General features: G+C 35.9%; 1 protein-coding gene across 1 annotated transcript in view; it reads left to right on the plus strand.

Moving 5' to 3' along the window:
• The first annotated feature begins 3,345 nt into the window (after positions 1-3,345).
• Positions 3,346-24,936, plus strand: part of TMEM72 (transmembrane protein 72) — a 47,345-nt gene continuing 25,754 nt past the window's right edge. Inside the window, exon 1 of the mRNA XM_074296272.1 lies at positions 3,346-3,510. Within this exon, the coding sequence (XP_074152373.1) occupies positions 3,441-3,510 (70 nt within the window). The 5' untranslated portion in view covers positions 3,346-3,440. The remainder of the gene's footprint in view (positions 3,511-24,936) is intronic.

Below are 24,936 nucleotides of genomic sequence, written 5' to 3' on the forward strand. Positions count from 1 at the left end.
TTGGATTAGATCTCTAAGCTTCTGTCTATGACATTCTACCTTCCTATATATCAATATCATATCAATAATAGAAAAAGGAATTCTCTGTCTGTCTGTCTGTGTCTTTCTCTATGTCTGTATCTCCTCCACTCCTGCCTTTTTCTCTCTGTTTCTCTTTTTCTTTCTCTCTTTCTCTGTATGTGTGTCTTTTTCTCTCTCTGTCTCTGTGTCTGTGTCTATCTTTCTTTCTCTCTATGTCTGTCTCTTCTCCCCCTCTCTCCTTCCTTTAGAAGGATAATGAATTCTGTTGTCCCAGTTAATATGATGTATAGGATTCCTAAAATTTTGAAAGTCCTATGAGATATGACACCTTCACATTAACATGAAAAGTCATTTATACAAGAATGACATCCTGGGGGAGCACAGGTGACTCTTCAGAAATGGATTATCCTTTATACTTATTCTTGTCCTTTCTGACCCTTGCTCATTTTAAAAGTTCTAATTAATTATAAATCTCTTTATTCTCAATGGCTCATAAGGGAGGATTTTTGCCCTGTGACTGAGACTCTAGCTAAAATATGGTACATCCCACCCACACTATGGATTCGTTTAAAGAAAAAAGCTCATCCTCTGAAGATAATGACTTTACATTCCTGAATATCTCAATCCCCAAGGAAAAAAAAAGTGATTTTGGTGAGTGTCCATAGTTGCAAGGTCACTCTCAAGAAGATGGATGTGGAAAAGCAATTCCCAGAAATTTGCAATCATGCAAAAAGGGATAAATAAAGAAGATGGCAGGGCCCAGGGAATAGTTTAAAAATCATATTGGATGCAAAATTTTAAATCTGCCCCCAGGCCAGGCCCTTCAAAATATTGGTCCCAAGAGACAGGAATGAGGAAAAAGCTGTCTGACAAACTGATGAGAATTAACTCCAATATTCTTAGCAGCCACTTTCACCCTTTTATTAATAACAACCCACATTTACATGGTACACTGGAGTTCACAGAGTACTTTCCATCCAAATTCTCATATAATCGCTAAACATCTGTCAAGTAGGAGTAATAAGTATGATTTCCTCTATTTTATAGATGAGAAAACCAAAGTTAAAGATTGGGTAGTTTTTCTCAAACTCACCCAGCTAGAAGTATGAGAGCTAGAATTGAAACTGAAGTCTCTCCTGATTCTGGAGCCAATCATCCCACTGCACCAACCTACCATTTTTAATACTTAGTTTATTGAGATAGTAAAAGGCCTCTTAGTCTGTGAAACCAGAGTTGGATGATTTCCACAAAGCAGTTGTGATAGAATGCCAAAATTCCTAGGTAGTAGCATGAGATTACAAAATTACAAAATTTCATAACTGAAAGGAACCTCAGTCAGTCACGTAGCCTACCCCATACCAGATAAAGAATTCCATCAGGGATCATTGATTTAGATAGAGCCACAGGGATCTTAGAAATCATCTAGTCCAATCACTTCATTGTTCAGATGAGGAAACTGAAGTCCAGAGGTGAAAAGACTTGCTTCAGTTTTTCCAGAAAAATTACCTATTTGAGAATTGCATCCAAACCCGCTCTTCTTTCCACCATACTGGATTCTACAATGTATTTTTAAAGAGAATTTTCAACCTTTGTTTTAAGACTTTCATTGTGCAAAGGAGTGTGGGATGGAATGAGACTGACTAACTCTTAAAACAACATAATCCCCTTTTGGATAGCTCTTTGATTTGGAAAATTTTTCCTTTCATCAAGTCAAAATTTATTTCTTCTCCTCATTGCTCCTAATTATCTACAGGTTCACCCAGGAACAATTCAATCCCTCTTCCAAGGGACAACTTTATAACACTTGAAGGTAATGAACACAACTCCTCTAATTCTTCTTTTTCTATTCTTCTCAACATCAATAGAAAGTTCAGGTCCCCTCTCCCAGTCTCCCATTATCTCTACATTTGCTCACCCGGGGTGAACTAGATTAAGGGACATGTCCATTTGCTTATACCTCTGGCGCTTCCACCAAGCAGTTTTCAAATTGTTCCTCCCCCCCTCCCCCACTGGACTGGCAATTAATAGGATATGGTTCCACTTAGCAAATAGTGAGAAGGGAAAACTGATCACCTCTGGGTCAGTATGGTGCCTTGCCAATCCCATCAGAGAGACAAGCTCAAGACAAAAGTGATTTTTACATTAAATATGTATCATCTGTTCCTTAATATCTTATTGGTCTTATTATGGTGCTGATGATTCCCCATTCTATGGATGATACTTAACGGTTTTCCCAAAGTCCTAAAATCAGTTCCAAGACACCCCTTTTAAAGCCAAGGGATTGCTAAGAGTTATGAATATCTCTTTCTTTGTTTTTTTCCCCCTTGAGAACTCATTTTTCCAAAGGCAGTCATTAGCACACACCAACATTTCATATTAACCTGACTTTTTTAAGCTCCCAGGAGCCATTGCTAGCATCTGGAATTTCTCTATGCCTGCCTAGCCCATGGTTCAATTTATAGCCACTGCAGAGCCTGGGAAGCAAGGAGAAGAGCATCCTTTTTAACCACAGATGGGCAAATTCTCAAGAAAGACAAAAGATCCTTGGATCACACATTTACAGCTATAAAGTACCCTCAAAGACTATTTAGGTCAACTCTTTTTTTAACAGATGGGGAAATTGAGGTTCAGAGAGGGTAAGTCTAAAATCATGGAGCTCCCCCAAAATCCTGTTTTTTATCAGTCAGGTATAAAAGGGCACAGTGACCTTGACATAAACTTGTCTACACACACACACACACACACACACACACACACACACACACACCCCAATGTATGACATCATCTCCAGTCAGGCTTCAACCCTGTTGTTCACAGATCAGGTGCAATATATAGTTTTCTAAATGAACAGATTCTAGCAAGGAACCCCAATCAGTTCCCCAGCCACAAATGGTTAATTCATGCTGTTGTGAACTGCCCTTCAGCACTAAGGAGTTTATGTGCCTTTAATCAGATTGATCTCCAATCCAACAGCAACTCCAAAGTGAAGCTTTTGGGAGGAGGGGGGTTGAAGCCACAGTGCATCCAGCAGCACATAACTCCAGCCTCTGAAAGGAATTCTGACAAGGTAATTATTAAGCACAATTATTGAGACAGTATAGGAAGGGGGAGCAAGGCTGAGAGTAGAGAAGGTGATTTTTATTCACACTTCTGGGAGGTAACCCAAGTGGCATTAGCTGGCTGGATGTAGCCACAACCTGTTTTGCTTCCATTCTGCCCTCCAGGGCCTCAGCAGGCATGGTACTCTAGGAAACTGAAATGGGAGGGGACACCTCTTTCAGAAAGGTCATTGGGACTCTGGGAGCTCCTGCAGGTCCTCTCATTTTTCTAGGGAGACATGCAGACAAGAGCCAGGGCTAGCTAGCAAGTGCAGCTTGGGCTGCCTCTCCAGGCTGGCTGCCCCCACCTCGAGGAGAAGGATGAAGCGACAGGCATTTTGGACAGGGTTGGAGTATTTCTGTCGGTTCTTGGGCATCTCCACGGCAGCAGGTAAGACAAACTCTTTTTGTCTCTTGGCTGCTTCAGGTGTGATCATAGCAGAAGAATTGGGAACCATGGGGAAAGAAATAAAACAGACAAGAAGAGAGACATTCACTTGTCCTGTCACTATGCTCTATGACCCAAAGGGTTCTTTCCCAAGACCCCCAGATAGGTTATTTTAGGGATGATGGTATATGGAATTGAGCACCAGCTCAAAACTTGCCAAGCTATACCCACTCTAATCAAGTGAAGGCTTGTATATGCTTATAGAAATATTAAAACTTTCTCCCAGAGAAAGTCCCCAGTTTAAGAGAAATTCTGATATTGGGATAGAGTGTGAATTGCATTATCAATCTGTTTAATAAGCAAATGAATAAATTGATAAATAGCATCAGGAAATCCAAAGGTTTGCTTGCATTATACAAGCTATACTTCTTGAGGTTTCATTTTGCTCACCTATACAACATGAAGGGATGGGTCTTAATAGTCTCTAAGTTCCCTCCTAGTTTTCACATTCTATGATATATTTTTCTCTGGGGATAAAGCAAGATCTCCAAAGGCAACTCAGTCTATCACCTTAACAAAATCAGAAAGTGAAAAATTGTAGAAAAATAGACATTTTTCAAAAAGGATTTGTTGTGAAGATTTCAGGGTTGAAAAACTTGGATTCATAGCCCAGTGCCAGTGTTTGCTATCTGTATGAACTTGGGAACAAAAATGAGCCTTAGTTTCCTCATTTGGAAAATGGAGATGACAAGGGTACCTATCTCATAGGATTATTGTGATGAAAATGCATTCTAAGCCTCTAATTATTGTCATTAAAGTCTTCAATAAACTCACAAATGCATATATAAATGTGAACTTATTATTACTATTGTTATCCTTTCCTCAGTTTTTTAAAGTAGTTCTGGGAAAAGATACTACCTTATTATATATATAACATATATGTAATATATGTATTACTATATTATATAGTGTTCTGTGTATACTGCATAAATGGTTAAGAGCACTGCTTGTTATAACTGTGATTATCATCAACAGTGTAGTATGTCAGTCATAGTATATCAAGCAAGTGAGTGGATGATTTAGAGTCAAAGGGCTTAAATTCAAATCCTGCCAATCACTTTCTGTTTGACTTCAGGAAATGAACCTCTCTGACCTTCAGTTTCATGAAGGAGCTAGGTTAGATGGTCTTTAATGTCCCATTTAGCTTTAAATCCATTACCATGTAGTCATTGCTAGGGTAATTATTTACGAATTACGTCGATTATGTTGGGATTTTTTTTTTTTTATTTCATTCTAGTCTCCACCAAACAGCAGATTCTCTGATCCTTATTTCCATTAAAAACTCTTTAGAGATGACAGGAAATGTCAACTCATTTGCAAGATTATCTGTTAATTCAGTGGATTGATATATAGGCTCCTCCACTTTTATCCCCAACTTCATCAAAAGTTTGCCCATGGCCCCAAGCACTCAGCATAAATGCATCCCCATCTCCATTCAAAGAAAAGTCCTTTGCTAGAATTGGGACAGCAATGTCCTCTTCTACATAAAAAGGACATTGCTGAAATGAGGAACAAAGCATAAAAGGGTAAACCTGCTGGGTGAGGAATCTATAAGAGATATTTCAAAGCTAAAGCTATATTTGTATTATCCATTGTCTTAGATTATTCATGCCAGTGTGCCCTTCCATTAGCAAAAATAAATGAGAGTTGATTATAGTATGGTAAGTGGAATAGAGACATGGCTTTTGTCTGGAAGCCATTAAAAAATTATAGATCTTCCCTCCTAATGGATTAACCAAAGGCAGTTAAAAAGTCTAATGTATCTATACCCAGAACAGGGATTGAAGTCCATTCTCTGTCTGTATATCACTTCTCTTATCCACAACTCTTTCTTCCTGTTCAAAGTCCAGCCATTAACACTGATGTCAATAATGAATCCTCAGCCTGTCACCAACATACATGTCAAGTCATATTTTCCATTACTACTCTTCACATACTCTCCTCATTCCCCTATGCATTTGCATATGTCACCCTTTATGCTCAGAAATAATGCCCCCTCATAACTTCACCTTCCAAAATTCAGTGTTAAATTTAAGGCCCAGCTCAGATCCCACCATCTCTCCTGATTTAAAAGCAAAAACAGGATTCTCAGAAAAGCTCATAGATTTTGTTTTTAAGGTATTCAGAAGTAAATGACTTGTTCAGGGTCACACAGCTAGTAAGTATCTGGGCCTGGATTTGAACTCATATTCTCCCAACTCTAGGACCAGTGCTCTATCTACTATACCACTTAGCTGTCTCCCCTTTTTTAGTTAACTTTTTTTATTAAAATGATTTGGAATCAGAGAGTGGTCCATGAAACATCCACCAAAAAAAAAATCAAACACCACCCTACTCAAGAATAGAAGTTGTAGAGAAGGTGCTGACCTAACTAGCCTAACTCCAATTCTAGAGAGAGTTTCTTCACTCAGTTCTCTGTAGTAGTGACTTCAAAGGTCCAATATTACTTTCTAGATTATAAGTGCCTCAAAGACAAATATCATGGGTTTTTTTTTTTTTACCTTTTTCCCCAGTGCCTTATATCTTTCTTTCTAAAAGGTGCAAGGATCCCTGATACTATGCTACTCTTCAATGTCATAATAGATAAAATGGAGAAACATGACTGTTGTTTAGTCTAATTATTCATGTCCGACTCTTTGTGACTCCATTTGGCATTTTCTTGGTAAAGATACTGGAGTGATTGGCCATTTTCTTCTTTAGTTCATTTTACAGATGAGGAAACTGAAGTAAACAGAATTAAGTAATTTACCCAGGGTCACACAACTATTAAGTGTAAGTGTCCTGACCCCAGAGCCAACACTACTATGCCACCTTAACTTGTCCTTTAAGAGTTGAATTGTTGTTCTATTGTGTCTGACTCTTTGTGGCCCCATCAACCATACTATTCTTGGGCTTTCTTGTCAAAAATACTGAAGTGGTTTGCCATTTTCTTCTCCAGTTTTATGCAGGAAGAGGTTAAGTGATTTGTCCAGTCTCACAGCTAGTAAATGTCTGAAGTCAGATTCGACCTCTGGTTCTTCTTACTCTAAGCCCAGTGCCCTCTATCTATTTTTCCACTTAGCTTATCAGAAACATTGCTAAACAGCAATTAATATTTTAAACATGATGCCACATTTTAGAAGGAAGTTTAGCAAGCTAGAATAAATCCTGAGTAACACAAACAAGATGGCAAAGTGACTCAAAACCATTTCATAGAAAATTAAACTGAAGGAACTGAGACTAAGTTATAGAAGGAATAGATATGGCTCTTTCTAAGTACTTAAATGGCTGTTATATGAAAGGTGGTTCAGACTTGGCCCCAAAATATAGAACAAAGAAATCAGTGAGACCTACAAGGAGAAGGAGGATTTTGGCTCAACAGATAGAAAAAAGTGCCCTAATTATTTTATTCCTGATAATAATTGACATTATTATGAATTGATCTAGACATTGTGGAGAACAATGTGAAACTATATCAAAAGGATTATAAAACTGTGGATAAACTGTGGATCTTTGATCCAGCAGTGTCTCTACTGGGCCTGTTCCCCAAAGAGATCATAAAAGAAGGAAAAGGACCCACATGTGAAAAAATGTTTGTAGCAGCCCATTTTGTAGTGGAAAAGAATTGAAAATTGAGTGGATTCCCATCAATTGTGAAATGGCTGAAAAAGTAATGGTATATGAATGTAATGGAATATTATTAAATTAAATGATGAATAGGCTGATTTTAGAAATGCCTGGAAAGACCTATATGAACTGATGCTGAGTGAAATTAGCAGAACCAAGAAAACACTGCACACAGTAACAGCAAGATTGTGTTAATGTCAACTATGATAGACTTAGCTCTTCTCAGAAATGCAGTGATCCAGATAATTCCAGCAGATTTGGGATGAAAAATGCCATCCTTGTTCAGAGAGAGATCAATGGAGACTGAAAGTGGGCCAAAACATATTATTTTCATTTTTTTTGTTATTTTTTTTCTTACTTGTAATTTTTTTGTTCTTATTTTTCTTTCACAATATGACTAATATGGATATATTTTTTTAATTATTGTACATATTTAGCTTATATCACATTGTTCATTCTCTTGGGGAAATGAAGGTAAGGGAGGCAGGGCAAAAAAATGATAAATCTTAGAACTTAAAATATCACAAAAATGAATGTTGAAAACTATCTTCACCTAAATACTATTAAGTGAAAAAAATTGATATTAGATTGGTGAGCTCCCAAGAACACAGGGCCACCAGGCCCTGTTTACAGAGTTTACAGAGTAAACTGGCTCAAGCTGGAAACTAAGAAGATTAAAGCCAAGAACTAGTAGGATGATATCTGTAAATTATCATTGTATTTCTATCCTGGGTAAAATTGGGAAAGTCAACAAAGAAGAGGGAAAGGGAAAGGGAAAGGGAAAGGGAAAATATAAGGAAAAGAAAAGTAGAGGAAGGGAAAAGGGAAAGGGAAGGGAAATGGGAGGGGAAGGGGAAGGGGAAAAGGAAGAGAAGAGAAGGGAAAAATAAAGAAAAGAAAGGAAGTGACATGTAGAAGAGGGATGAGATTTGATTTGCAGCACTAGGCCTAACAGGTGGAAATATGTGAGAGATAGATTTTGTCCCATTTTATAAAAGCTTTCCTAAGAATTAGAATTACCCAAAACTACAATGAATGGCTTCCTGACAGTAGATGTGCTGTCTGTCGGAGTTCTTTAATGTTTTCAAGTAATACCTGGATGGGCATTTCTCAGGGATATTGTAGGCTTAGATGATCTTAAAGGCCTTTTCTAACTCCAAACATGTATGATCCTAAGAATATTGACTGTTCAGGTAGCTGTGGGCAGAATAGTGAATTTAGAGTCATTAAAACATGAATTCAAATCCTGCCTCAGACACTTAATGTATGACCCAAGGCAAGAATAATCTCTGTCCAATTCGGTTTCCCCATCTATAAAAATGAGGAAAATAATAATACCTGCCTCTCGGGGCTGTAGTGAGGATCAAATGAAATGCCAACTTTTGCTAACCTTTAAATGCTTTGTAAATACGAGCCATTATGTTATTCAAAGAATGATTACAACTGCATTTTTTTGATTTCCCAGTTGTGTTGTACACTCTGGATTATGTAGCTTTGCAAGGGTGTGTAACCATGGCACAAATGGAAAGGGATTATGACTCCTAAACAGTGGCCTGGCTTTTATTTGAGCTGAAGAAACAATGCTATGACTCAGGATTAATTTACACATAGATACAATAGAAAACCACCTCCCAGTATGGGTTCAGAGTTGAGGAAGGTCTCTGTTGCTTAGAGAAATCCTCATGTTGTATGCCAAAGCTTCATCCTTTTATCTGAAATCTCTGACACCTCTTAAAATCAGTTTATTCAACTGTCAGTTCCATGATGACAGATACTCCATCTTCTACAATGTTTATATTCTCTAGTCCAGTTCAGAGCTCTATAAACAGTAAATAACCTATCAGTATTGTTTTATGTTAAATTAATTTCAGTTGGGGGCAGCTCAGTGGATAGAGCAGCAGCCCTGAATTCAGGAGGACCCGAGTTCAAATCTGGTCTCAGACACTTAACACTTCCTAGCTGTGTGACCCTGGACAAGTCACTTAATCCCAGCCTCAAAAAAAAAAAAAAAAAAAAAAAAAAAAAAAAAAATTAATTTCAGTTACCAATGAATTTGAAGGCAGACATTAGTTCAAGTTCCCTCAGTCACCAGTGAGGTCCCTTTCTAAATTTGTTTCATCACCTATTCAATGATTGGGTTGAATTTAGATGACTTCTAATATTCCTCACAATTCTGAATGTTTATGGATCTATTTTTTCATTTATTGAATTAAATCACATTAATAAAATAAGATAAAAGATGCATTTTAGTCATTTTTACCTTTCTGTAAACAAAACAGATAAAGCCCATCATTAAAGGTAGCAAATGGAAAGAGCTTGGATCATAGATCTCCTCTATGGAATAGTAGCTGATCCTGCCAAGATCAACTTGATCTTCTTCACAATTGTACCTAGGACCACCCTGACTAATATGAAATAGAATTAGGTTTAACAACTCTGTGTGTTTTCAGTTATTCAAACATTGATAGTCATAAGTCACATGATTATAGGATTTATAGCCAGAAGAGACTTTCAGGCTCACCAGATTGGGAATGAAATCCCCTGCTTTGCCTTTTATTATCCATGTGAACCTGGGTAAGTCACTTTGCCTTTCCCAATGTCAGATTTCTCACCTTTAAAATGACTCTAACGTCCCTTTTAAAAGGGAAATCTGTGAACTTATGATCCTATTGATATTTTCATTTTGAGGCAGCTAAGTGGTTCAGTAGCCCTGGAGTCAGAATACATACCAATTATGTGACCCTGGCAAGTCACTTAATTCTCATTGCCTCTAAGTAAAAATGATAATAATATTTTCATTTTGCAGATCAGGAAGCTAAGGTAAAAATGTCAAATAGTTTGCTGATAACATAATAACCAAAGTCTCAGAAGCAGAATGCAGTTCTATATCAGTCCTAACTCAGGGATGCAACCCTATTTCAATTGAATCAGGGCACCTTCTGAGTAGTCGTTGATAATAATAACAATTATAGCAACATTGTATTAAAGTTTTATAAGTACTTTATAAATAAATATATATATATATATATTACAACATATGATATATAAATATATCTCATTTTATTTTTACAACAACCTTGGGAGGTAAATGTTTTTATTATCACCATTTTATAGATTAGGGAGCTGAGGTCAATGAGAATGATAGGAGAAAAAGGCTTTTATTAAGCCCTACAACAAGGGCTAGAAAATGCGCAAATTACTTTACAGATATCTTGTTTGTTCTTCTCGACAATCTTAGGATGTAAATGCTCTTATGAACTCTTTATTTTTTACTAAGTAGTTAATGTGTGGAACCAGATTTGAACTCATCTTCCTAAGTATGTGTTGAGCACCTATTGTTTGTAGCCCATTGTAAAAGAAGGGGCAATTCTATCACTGTCCCAGTTTATCTGCTTTTCATTCTTCCTCCACCTCACTTGAAAATCACTCAAAATACATACAATGTTGGGTGTAACAACATGCTCATGGTTGTTTATACACACATTCATTGATAAGGAACCAAAAAGGTAATGAAGTTTATTTTGAAACAGCTGATTCGAGGAGGCACTGTTTTCCTGTGCTTTTGCCAACAAACAAATAAGGTACAGATTTTGAAACAGTGATGTTGTGTAAACATGTTTCTTCCACTAAGTCACTTATTCTCACATAGCAAATATTTTGGATCCAGTTGGAAGCTCAGCGCATATCTCTTTGGGACACAGGCCTGCTCATATGTTTTGAGAAAAAATTGGCCAAGTTACTTCCCATACCCAGGACTTTCCTATATCACATGGTTTTTACAAGAACTGAAAATGGGGACATTGTTTATTAATATGTAAAATGGCCCAAGGAGCATTTTAAACCCAGATGTTCTCATTATATTTTAAAGAGTACAGCTAATAGAGTATGTGGCTCTAGCCCACTTCAAAGTCCAAGAGACCCTAATGTTTCTGAAGCATCCATTTTGAGGCTCAACAATAATATCCTTTCCTCTTAAATTTTATCTCCCCCAACCACCTCTTTCCAATAAAAAGATCATTAAACACACTGATACAAGTGGAGGTGGATTTATTACCCTTCTGAGGCAAAACTGAAAGACAATATGGTCCTTAGCAGATCCACATTTCCATCTTGCTTCTAGGGTTGACTAATTGTATGACAATGGGAAAATCACTTAACCTTTCTGACCTTCATCCAAAAAAAGTGCCCTGTGGACCTTCAAATGCTACTATTTATAAATGTTACCAAATTGCATATTTAGATCTCTAAGTCATATCATTAATGGTATTTTGCTTTCTCAACTTTCTCAACTTGTATGATCATTCTAGGAATAAATGAAATATACATTACACACACACAAACATACACACATCTATGAATAGTGCATATTTAGGCTTTAATCTAAAGATTATTTGGCTTATATCTCTTTCTTATATGATATCTCTATGGCCTATTTTAATGAGGAAAATAGAATCTGGGATTGTATTTCCAACTGTGATATATTTTCCATCTTGGGATTCAAAGTCAAGCTTTAAAAAGTAAATAATAGGGGCAGCTAGGTGGCTCAGGGGATAGAGCACCAGCACTGAAATCAGGAGGACGTAAAGTTCAAATCTTACCTCAGACACTTAACACTTCCTAGCTGTGTGACCCTGGGCAAGTCACTTAACTCCAAGTGCCTCAGCAAAGAAAAAAAAAAAAAAAAAAAAAGTAAATAATAGAGTACTGGGCCTAGAGTTAGGTAGTTCTGAATTCAAATCCAGCTTCAGACATTTACTATGTGACACTAAATAAATCACTTCACCTCTATTTATTTACTTCAGTCTCCTAAACTATAAAACAAAAATAATAATAATACCTATCTCACTAGGTAGTTTTAAAAATCAAATTAGATAACATATAAAGTGCTTAGCACAGTTTCTGACATATAGTAGATATAATAAATAGACCCTTTATAATCATTCAATACCATCACCTCAGTTGCACATGACTAGACACAGGCTTCAAAGTTTCACATTTTGGATTGAAACAGGCAAGAGATTATTTGTCCATGCTTCGTATTAACTTTCTCCTCTCCACCCAGGAAAAGCAAATCTAAACAAGCTCTACTGTCTGAACCCTCACCAGTTATCCACCCCCCCCATTATACTTGCCACTTTCCCTTCCATTAAATAAATTTATCTCTTTTGAAAGACTATATATATATATCTAATTTGGATGTTGTAAAATGTATCCAAGCTTAGTGCAACCAGCAGAATGTAATATAGAAATAGTCTCATTTGGAAGACCTTAGCATCCATATGGAATCTCTTTGGACTCTGCATTTAATTTCCTCCATTACAATGATGAATACCATTGGCAAATTTATACTTCCCCATGTTTTGACTCTCATAAAAATAGAACATTTTATTATAATGGGTTGTTCGATCATTTCAATTATTTCCAGCTCTTGGTGATTCCATTTGAGTTTTGTTTTGGGATTTTTTTTTTTTTTTTTGGCAAATATGGAGTGATTTGTCATTCCCTTCTCCAGAGCATTTTACAGATAAGGAAACTGAGGCAAATAGGATTAAGTGATTTACACAAGGTCACACAGCTAGTAAATGTTTGAGACTAGATTTGAACTCAACTCAAGCTCTTTCTGACTCTATATCAAGCACTTTACCCACTGAACCACCTCAATCACATGAGTAATAATTCTAATTATCAACTTGCACCGCTAATTCTGTGTGCAATGAAATACAGACATGTAGGCACCATCTAGCAACTTTCTCATTATCATTCTGCTTTCAATTGTTTCTTGATCTTTTCTTTTATTTTCCTCAGAATCAAGTTGGCACATATTTGTAACTCACACTGAACCTTTCTTTCTTAGAGTTCAACATTAAATATTCAGCAAATATTTCTAAATCACAAGAGTTCTGAATTAGCTGGGTCCTCAGTGGCCATCTGGTATAACCCACTCTTGAAAAGGAATGCCTCTACAAGCTACTAACAACTATCAAAACTCACCCAGTCTTTGATTTAAGATCTCCAATGAGGCAAAAATCACACCTACCTGAAGCTGATCACTATGCTTTTATACAAATTTAATCTTAATATCAAGTCCAAATTTGTTATTTCCATCCATTTCTCCTGACTCTGTTCCCTAATCCCTCATCCTCATTAAATATATAAACGGCTATTATGTCTCTCTCTCTTTCATCTTATCCCTCAATACCTCATCATTTCCAGTTCCAGAAACTGATCGTTATATAATATGTAATCATTTATAGGGAGCCTTTCTAAGATTTGTCTAGGGTTTCAATATCCCTGACTAGCTTCGTCAGTTAGTAAGTCAAAAAGCATTGATCTATTCTGTACCCAGCAGTGTGCTAAATGATAGGGATACAAAGAAAGGTAAAAACCAAAAACCAAAAACAAATTAGAACTTGCTTCAAGGAGTTCACAATCTAATGTGGGAGACAATATACAAACAATTCTGTGCAAATAAAATACAAACCAGATAAATTGGGAATAGTCTCAGAAGGAAGGCATTCAGATCAAAGAAGACTGGAAAGTCTTGAAGGAAGGACAGGGAAGCCAGGAGGCCATTATGCAGAAGGAGAGCATTCCAAGAGTGGGAGACAGAAAGGGAAAATATTTTTGGAGTTAAGAGCTGAAGGGTGTCATGTGCAAGGAACAGCAAGGAGATAAATTATCATTAGATCACAGACAACATGGAGGGGAGAAAAATTTAAAAGACTGGAAAGGAGAGTGAAGAGATAACTTATGATGATCTTTGAATGGGGCTGGAGATGGGTTGTATAGTCAGTTATACATATGTGTATGTGTGTGTTTTAGGAAGATCACTTTGACAGCTAAGGGTAGGATATATTGGAGAGGGGAGAGGCTTGAGGCAGGCAGACTTACCAATAAAATATTGCAATAATCCAGGCAAGAAATGATTAAGACCTGTACCAGGTAGTGACACATGTTCAGGGAGAGAAGGGAGAATAAATGAGAGATGTCACAAAGGTAGACACAATAGTACTTGCCAGCTAATTTTAGATAAGAAGGGAAAACAATTGTTAAAGTTTAAAGTTGGTACCTATCTTGTCAGTCTTAGTGACAGGAGATGAGGGTACCCCCCATAGTAAGATAGAAATTAGGAAGAGGGAATGATTTGAGGTCCAGTTAATGGTTTCCATTTTGGTTATGCTAAGCTTAAGATCTCCACGGATCGGCCAATTTGCTATACATAATCGATTATTGGAGAAGATAAACCGAAGGTCATGAGAGAAATTAGGACAGGACAAGTAGATCTGAGAGTTATTTATAAAGGTGATAATTGAAACCACAGGAGCTAATGATATCACCAAGCAAAATAGAATAGAAAAGAGAAAGACTAGGATCAAACCTTAGAGATTCCCCATGATTAATGTGCATGAATGATTTCGATAAAAATCTAACAAACTGAGGAATGAACAAATTAGGAGAAGAATCAGGAGAGAAGCAGCACAAGAAATCTGGAAAGAAGAACATAACAAGAAGTGAATGACTGACAGTGTTAAAGGCTGTAGAGAGATTTTTTTTAAATGAGGATTGAGAAAAGACTGTCAAATTTGCAAGTGAAAAATTATCGGTAATTTTGAATTCTTTTCAATTTCACTTGAATGATGAGATCAATAGCCAGACTGCAAAGAGTTAAGAAGAGTGAGAGGAAAAATAGAGGCACCCATTACAGACAATGTTTCTAAGGAGTTTAACTGAAAGCAGGAAGAGAAAACTAGGATGATAGCTAGTGGGGATGAACAAATCAAGTCAGGGTATATTTAGGACAATTGCCAAAAGTCCTTTCAGCCAGCTTTCCTGCAACCTTTTATCTTATATCTATTGAGAGGTATCTAGCTTCCTACTTACAATTAATCAACCAACTAAAAAGTATGTTTAAGCAAAAATATGTGCCCAGGCCTGTACTAGACACTAACAAGAAGAATTTTGGGGGAAGATAATATTATTAAGAAATTTAGAATCCATTTAAGGCATGAATTCTTCATGAACTTCATTTTATTTAGGAGAGAGACAGAGACGGAGAGACAAAGAAATAGATATAGATGGATGGATGAATAATAGATAGATTTAGATATAGATATATCTCCTTTATAATCTAAAACTTTCATTTTAGATTTTATAAATTCCATTAAATTTTTATATCTTATTTTTTAAATTGTAGAGAACTTTGGAGAAGTATACTTGAAACGAGGATACTTACAACAAGGTGTTAACTCAGTGGAATTGATGAGATGATGGTTCTTTAATATACATATACTTAGTACTTAGCGAGGTGATGGAATGGTTCTCTAGTTCACATATACGTAGTGTGCTATAATGATATAATCTTGCCAGGGTATTTAAGGGCTTAGAAAGACTGGAAATGAGATATTCTATTTTTGACCATCCTCCTGGTGGCTCTCCTGCCTCCTGCACTCCTCCACTAAGTTCAAGTCTGGTCCTGAGATCTTCCAGAAAGCTATACCAAACAATAAATATTATTAAATTATAAAATTTTACAAAATTACAAAATTTCATAAAATGTTTTAAAATATTTTTGTGAAGAGGAACATAGGCTTTCGCAGATCATCAAGATGATCTGTGAGGCAAAAAAGCCTAAAAAGTTCTGATTGAAGAAATTATAACTGACATTCATGAAGATACAGATATGAAAAAGCCTCTTACATACAAGGATAATAATAAGAAAAGCCTAACTAGAAAAGAAAGAGCATATTAGAGAGGAAACAAAAATGAGCAATAAGTCATAAATACTAAATTACACATCATAAATAACATTCTGGGAATATAAGCAAAGGGTAAACTAAATTATTGAGGGTGTTGATTGATAGATGAGAGATGCTTAGACTTGCTGCTGGAGACAATTGGGAAACATTTCAGGGTCTTGAGAAGGGGCATTATGATGCACTTGCGTTTTATGAAGGTTAAAATGACAATAATGTTTTCCAAGATGGATTAGAGAGGTTGGAGAGGAGGCAAGGGGATGATTTAGGAGCCTTTTGTGGTCACTGAAACATGAGGTGATGATGGAAAAAATCACAGTTTTCCTGCCAAATTCCTTGGTCTCAATGCCTACTTACCAGAAATTGATACCACAGTGTGAAAGTCACAGAAGCTGAGTTAATTGGAATAGGAAGGCAACAGCTGATGCCTGTAACAAGGCACCCACCCCTCTCCCATTCTGTAGGTGCTGTCAACAAATACATAAAAGTTTGCAAAAAGCGAGGCTCCCTCTCTTGCTAATGTTTGAAGTTTGGCCAATCATACTGCTAGTCAAAAATTTGTCCTTGGAGAAGAAAAAAAAAAAGAGAGGGAAAGGGGAAAGACAAATACTGTGAGAATGAGATAGATGAAAAATATTGCTTGATGGAGGGGGTGGGGGGGAAATGGAGGCAGAGGCTTTCTACCAACTGGAAATTCATCAAGACAGCTCAGGATAACATAATGGGATTTGATGTTCTCTGGTCCATTGCTCTATATGGGTCTCCAGTTTTCCACATTTCTGGTCTGGGAAGTTTTGGGTGCTGATTCATGCTCCCAATCTGTCCTAATCCTTCAGGATAGTGATGGATATATAAAGCAACAGGGACCACAATATCCTTAATTTTATCTGAATCCTTCTCTCTTTCATCGCCAGAGATGAAGGTACCCTGTAAGACAGATCAAAAAAACATGATGTAAATGAGGGGGGAAATTCAGTATTAAATCTCATGATCACTCTGTTCTAGCCTGAAAGTGTCTATCCCTTAATTACCTTTGGAATTTTTCTTCTCTTTTTGATGCTTCACTCTTCTGCTTTCCCATTTCCTTTTTTTTTTCTTTGAAATTCTAAAGCTTTTGTTCTTCAAAATGAATATTTTATTGTTTTGCATCCTTTGTATGACATTAAAATTATGAATCACTTTGCTCTGTTATCTTTATTTTATTGACACAGCCAGAAGTGTTGTAAGATTCAAATGAGAGAATGTATAAAGAAGAACTTTCCAAACCTTAAAATTCTATACAAATGCCAAGTACAATTATTATTGTTGTTATTGTTATTATTAGCCTACAGTAACCAACTTCCACTTTGGTAGTGACTTCATTCCCTGAACCTTCTTCTGCACCCCTGCTGAACTCGAGAAATGTTTATTGAACTATACAAGAGTATATTTATATATTACATATATATATATGTATATATATATATATTACACATATATATTTAACTGGTAAAAATAATATATACTTTTATTTTTTGCTGAGGTATTTGGGGTTAAGTGACTTGCCCAGGGTCATACAGCTAGGAAGTGTTAAGTGTCTAAGATCATATTTGAACTCAGGTCCTCCTGACTTCAGGGCTGGAGCTCTATCCACTATACCACCTAGCTGCCCCAATAATATACTTTTAAATTTAATCTACATTATTAACACTTACTAAGTTTAGACAATTAACAAAACAATAAATCAAGCCCAGATATGTGGTGTAAATGCTCACCCTATAAATTTAAGACTCTTACATGCAGATTAGAGCTAGATCTAGCTCATCCCTGCTGCAACAGAGCCATCAGCAGTGAATGTCTCTCATTATGTAAATCCCCACTTTCATGAAAACTATATTGTATTTATATCATACAAATGTTGTATGGAAATTTCACATACAAGTGAATTGGTAGATATTTTATTTATTTTAACTCACAATAACATCTACTTTTTCCAAGTCACAAGAGTAACTAGAAAACTATTTTTGTTTTAAACTATTGAAATTTCATGAAATCATAGGTAACCCAAAAATACTTTTAAAAAATATCCTAGTACTTTTTTACATTTATGAAGTGGTTTCTCCACAGAGTTTCACTTAAATTTTTTTTTTCTTCTAAAAATACTCTTCTGAGATGGTCTCAAGGTATTGAGTGCAATTATTTCCCAAACAGGGTCTATGAGAAAACTTCTGTTTTACATTACTTCATCTCACTATCACAGGCTCATCACTGATAAAGTTATAAAAAAATTATAATAATGTACTGCCCCAATACATACAAAGCTGATATCACTGATCTATAATGAAGTCCTTTTCCCAGTAATGTGAATGAGTTTTCACTGAAGCAACCATCTGCTCATTGTGTGCTTCCTGTGACCAACCTAGTACAAACAGTCCAATCTGACAAGCATTTATTAAATTCACATGCAATCTGGGTGAGAACTTACATCAAGTGAGTTCTCTGTAAAATGGTTTTTAAGCAAACATACGTTTGACATTTGAACAATGTGGCCAGCCCTTAAGAGCTGTGTTCTCTGTAGTAGATAGTTCAAGCTTGAGAAAGGACCTCAGTTAACTGCTACCTTATTTTGCTAAATGATCTTTAGAATCTTCCTAAGACAATTCAAGTGGGAAAGATTAAATTTCCTGGCATGGCACTGATAGATTGTTTAGGTTTCATGGAAGTCAGAAGAAGCAATACAAGGGCACTTAAAAGGTCTCTCTGAAGAACGTTCGTATTGATCGTGAGACACAGGAGACATTGACACAGGACTGCTCACCATGATGTACCCACATGAAAGAAGGAGTTGTGCTCTATGAGCAAAGCAGAATTATAGCAGCTCAAAAGAAATATGAGTTGTGCAAATTTGGGGAAATTTTCATTCCAAATGTATATACAGACCAACCTATGGAAGGGCCTTCCAAGCTCATATTGGTCAGCAACAATCGGACATACTGCACATTCACCCCAACATATTGATATCATTTTGATCTCCTTTGATTTCCAAAGACAATACCTGAAAAGATGGGAAAGGGAAGATGAAAAGAAAAATATTTATCAAAAAGCTCTTCAAAGAACTCATCTTCTACAAGGGAGATGGAATATGTCTTTGGAGGTCAGCTGGATTAGGACTATACTCTGGGGAAATGGACCTTATAACCTTGGATATATTATGATTGCACTCTAGGCAAGGGTACTAATTAGCCTTAAAATGTAACAAATTCCTACACAAATTTAAACTCACAGAGAAAAATAATCCCTCTGTGACTCAAGTCAAAGGATTATCATGAGAATCTCATAATTCACAATGACACATTTTACTAGAAAATGTATTGGACTTGGAATGAAAGGGAAACTTGCATTCAAATCCTACCTCTGACATTTAGTAGCTGGGTGACAATTAGCAAACCTTTCAACCCCTCTGAGCCTCAGTTTCCTCAAATGTAAAATAGGGATGACTATGCCTGTAATACCATCCTAGTTGTTGTGAGGGTTAAACGAGATGATGCTTATAAAATGTTTTCAAAACATTAAAGCATTACAGAAATGTCAACTATTATTATAACAGTTATGTATTTTAAACATGTCTTGTGAACCATAATGCCCTATATATAGTAAATGTCGGTCACCATTTGTCTTGTGGTACAATGGAAAGATACTAGAACAAAATGAAACACTCAAGTTATTCAACAGTTAACAAAAGATTTATTTAGCCATACAAGAAGGCAGATATTTTAAAAGGATATACAAGGACAGCCCCTTGAATTAAATCAGTTGAACAAAACTCCCATTTTGATCCACAAGTGGAACATCTAGGAACCCCTCTAGTACCTCTTGACTGCTCTGAACTCAGCTGGTGAAGAAGTTATGTGGACAGTTACCAAACTAAACTCTAACACAGGAGTTCTTAAATAAAGAATCCATAGAAGAAAAAAAGACAGATTGCATCAATATTTTCATTAACATCCGGTTTCTTGTGTAACCTATTCATTTTATTCTGAGAAGGGGACCATTGACTTTACCAGTCAGCCAAAGGGATCCACAACACAAAAGAGGGTGAAAAATCCCTGAATTTCTGCTTTTATAGTGATAGATATGATCTAAACAAATCCCCTATTCATATTTCACTTCACATGTTTTATGATTTTTTTTTCAGTGAATTAGAGTGACATCTTGGTATGAGCCAGAAGGGAAGGCAACAGAGCAATTCTGAGTCAAGAGGAAGTGAAATTGAGTTTCTTAAGAGAGCAGATGGGCTGAAGTAGCTGGCAATGAACATTCACAGGTGTGGCTAGTAAGTCCTAGTCAGATAAACAGGTAGTGATAGCTTCCTTAGGAGAATTGTAGCACCAGCCAGATGTTCTGGTAGGACAAATTGTCCTGTCATTGTCCTTGTGAAATACAACTATTTTACATGACAGCTTGGTACAGCTTGCTTTGATCATTCCTAGCATGGATCACCCACCCTAACCTTAAGAAACTCCTCTTCCTGAGCACATTTGGGTTTTACTTCCTCTTTCTAAGGAGCTGAATCAAGACATGGGAAATCTATGGAAGAGAGATGGAAAGCATTGCAGGCTCCAAGAATATAGCTTCCTTCCTCTGAAGGAACCATTACTGTATGATTTGTCCTAGTTTTGAACCTTATTAGTTATGTAATCTTGAAGAAGTCACTTACCTTTTTGACCTTCAACTTCTACATCTGTGAAATAGAATCCCCATGCCCTTATTCCATTTGCAATCTCAATGTATCATCTTCTTCTAAGAGAATGGAAGATTTAGAAAGATTTAGGTTTCATATGGAGGAGATTCTTAACAATAATAGTTAACAAAAATTCAAAGGACTGCCTGCCCCATTCCCTCCCCTCAAGAAGGAGTTGGATAGACACTTGTCTGTGAGCAGCTATTTGTACAGCTATTAGAGCATTTTCTGGAATCAGAAAGGCTTTCTGGAATCAGAAATTATCTTGGACAATTATTAACTCTATGACCTTAGGCAAGTCAAATAACCCTTTTGCCTCAGTTTCCAGAACTGTAAAATGAAGGTAAATATCACCTACCTTACAGAATTGTTTTGAGAATCAAATGAACTAATCTTTATAAACAAGCACTTAGCACAGGGCCTAGAACATAGTAGGAGTTTTGTGAATCTTTATCGTCTTCTCTTCTTCTCTATGTTGATTTATAGGGATCTAGATATAGGTTGTGCTCTATGGCCTGTGAAGTTGTGTCTGCTCTGAGATTCTGGTTTATGATAATTATGTTATCTCCCACACAGAGTTATTAGTGAGAAAAATACTGTCTCGATTTCATCTTCCTGTTTTTTGCTCAGACCAGCCAGGCTGCTTGCCCACCCCTGTCTCTTGTTTATATGTTGTTGTAAATGTTTGCATGGTGTACTATAAGCTAGCCTGGACAGCTGCCAACTCCCCCTATCATTGACTTAAGAAATTGATGTATGTGCAACAAAAATAGGGAGAAAATATAAATGTAAATGGTCATTTACATAGAAGGGAGAAGCTAGACCAAGTTTTGAATAATAAAAGTTTATAATGAGCAGGACTTTTGCATAGCTCTCCTCATGGTGAAAGGACCAGAAGTGCTACTTCACCATCTGATGCATCTCCCTATCAGACTGGAGATACAATGGAAAAATATTATCCTTTTGATGATTTACTCACAAATTGATTTTAAACATCAATAAAATTAATTAAACTTTTTTGCAAATATATATATATATTCTAGTAAATGAATTTCAATGCATAAAATTCCATATCAGTTGATCTGTTGTCCTCAAGGTTTTTGTTAGCTTCAATCTTAGTACATTTCCTCCCAGACATTTATCCTTTTATACTTACTATTTTCTTACTTTTGTTCCATTTGCTTGTTTGTTTTTATTCTGCTTTATTTACATATCTATCAAAAGTGAATGGATTTCTGAGATATTAGTTATCAACTTAATGGACAATGATAATCATATTCCCATTTAAATAACTTTAAAATTTACAAAGCATTATATACATATATGTTATATATGCAAATATATTATATATATAATACCATTGGGCTCTCAAAATTGACCTATAAGATACATAATGCAGCAATTATTACCCCATTTTACAGATAAGAAAACAAGGTTAAGGCAAAAGAGAGAGTGTGCCATTATTACTGCTACCAGCCTTAGAGATAGTAATGAATAAATTGAAAGAAAAGTCCTTAAATAATCATAGTCCACATGTATATATAGGATCACAGATTTAGAAATAGTACAGACTTTAAAAGTTAACAAGTTCATCTTTCTTATTTTTTTTTAGATAACGTAACTGAGAAATTAATTGACTTGTCCAGGATCATATAAACAGTTAGTGTCTGAAGCAGAATTTGAACCCAATAACACTATGGGTAATCCTATTTGCACTACGTCACATTATAGCATACATTTTGCACTATTGGTCTTGATGGAGAAGATCTAATGAGACCCATCCTGAGAGATGGGATGTCTCAAGCCTTGTTGTTGACAAACTTGACTGAAAAAGATGCACACAGTCTAACAAGAAGAAATAACAATGATTCAGCTTACATTGTCATGAGGCAAGTAAGATGTAAGAGAGAACAACACAGATAGGATTTCAGGACATGAATCATGACCACAGATAAATGTTCCTTTGAGAAAAGATCCCCTCCTTGACAGTTTAGAGTCATAGGCCACACAGTGAATTAGTTGCAGAATAAAGACTCATGTCACTTGATGTTTCTGAGGTGTTCTTTAAACTTAATATGCTAATTTCTCAGGAAAGAAGAAATTTAGCAATTTAATTTGATTAACATACATCTATTAGACATATATATGTATGTATATATACATATATATTATATATGTGGGGGTAGGTGTACATGTATGTTTGTATGTGTGTAAGAAAAAACAGAAATATATAATACAGCGCCATTTTTATGTTTTTATATATTGAAAATTCACAATTTTTTTACAGATAATTCAAAGCACTTAAAATTCAACCTTTTAGACAATTCAAGGAATTATATTTAAATTCCTTGATTAAATTTCGAGTCAAAACCTTCATGAACTCCTTGAAGTCTCTTACAAGTTGAATTAGAATGAGGAATCTCTAAATTTTAATGAAGAGTATAACAATATACAAAAAGAAATAACATTTGAAAAGTTATTGGAACCTCTTGAACTTCCATCAGATATGACAAAGGAATCTCAGGAAGGAAACTAAATAATCTGGGTCTTTACATAAAGTAAAACTTCAGTTATAATACCAATGAAGATTAGTAGAAGCAAAGGGAGAGAGTTCATTCTACTATTACTCCTGGTAAGAAGGTGATATTGTGAGTAACTTATAAACTACTTCGAAAGGTAATAAAATTATCTATAAATCAAGCCCAAAATTCCAATTACTGGTGGTAAATAAAATCACCTCAGCCCCATCTTTCTCTTCATTCACTTAAGATCCTCTTATCATCTAAAAAGCCAACTGGGTACTCTTACTGGAGATCTGGGAGAAGATACTAGACAGCCATTCGTTGAGTTGCATAGTGGGGATTACTCTTCAGGTATGGTTTGAACTAGAAGGCAGCTGAGATCCCTCTATAATGCTGTGATTCTTTGATTAAGTCCCATACTTTCAGACAAGGTTTTTTCCTGGATAGGAGATATATGAGGAATCTCTGCTTTTCTATTAGAATGTAAACTCTTTGAGGCAAAGGATGGTGCTTTGTTTTGTTTTGTTTTGTTTTTCCTTTTATGTATCTTTAACACTCAACATAGACCAAAGGAGAATATTCACTTAATAAATGTCTCTTAATTGACTCTATGAGTATCAAATACCATTCTTGCTAAAGACATCCCATCCCTGTTACCTGGTTCTTTTACCAAGAGTCAGACTCCTGTTGCATAGGATCTTGTGAAAGTTCTTGATGATTACTGCCTTCTACAGACACTGTTGATGACAAATGATCTTTGCTGACTCCCAGTGTCTGGGGTGATTCTTATCCTATCTGCTCCATCCATCTCCAGAACTTGGCAAGTATTAAACTCACTGGGTCATGAAATCTTAGCCTATCCTTGTGCCTTGCTTGCCTGCATGTGACTCAGAAGTGATATCAAAGGTGCCTAAGTGAATGGCCTCTTGGATTCGTGTTAACTAGGAAATATCAGGGGTGTCACAAGTGAGTATAGACCAAGAAGGGCCAGAGGATGATTTACCAAGGCCAAAGTTGTAGGTCTACTATGCTTTGGCCTTTTTACTATAAAATAATTAATTCATTAAAATAAAAATAAAGAATATATGAAAGAGGGCAGCTAGTTAGTTTAGTAGATAGAGCACTAGCCCTAAAGTCAGGAGGACCTGAGTTCACATTTGACCTCAGACACTTAATGCTTCCTGGCTGTGTGGCTCTGGGCGAGTAACTTAACCTCAATTGCCTCAGTGAAAAAAAAAAAAAAGAATATATGAAAGTACTGATGAGAAAATGGAATGATAGGCCAGATGAGAGAAACGGATCCTTCAGAAAGTCATTATAGAAAAAAGGTGTCTAGATTCTAAGAATACAAGGACAAAAAATAAGTAAGCTCCTCAAGGATCTGAGATTGCACTGGAAGCAAATAACATGTGTGCTGTTGAGTGCATGATTCATCCTTGTAAATTATTTACTTTTTAAAATTTTATTTAGTTTTTATTTTAATAAATAGTACAAGCAGTTCCATAACATAGTATAATTTTTAAAAGATGATTGCATATGAAACTGCAAATCTATTGCATACAACTTGCTATTCCTTTTAAATATATAATAAAGTTATGATGTAAATTTCATTTTTTATGAATTTGCCATAAAATATCCTGTAGAGAATTTGGAAAAAATACTGATGCCTGAGTTTACTTTGATATTTTTTTTGGGAATGGGGGAATATTGTTGTTTTGGCTTTATTTTATTTAGTTTTGGTCTAGAGCTGTGATTTCAGCAGTGTTGG

This window comes from Sminthopsis crassicaudata, chromosome 2, assembly GCF_048593235.1.
Source record: "Sminthopsis crassicaudata isolate SCR6 chromosome 2, ASM4859323v1, whole genome shotgun sequence".
NCBI classification, from domain to species: domain Eukaryota; kingdom Metazoa; phylum Chordata; class Mammalia; order Dasyuromorphia; family Dasyuridae; genus Sminthopsis; species Sminthopsis crassicaudata.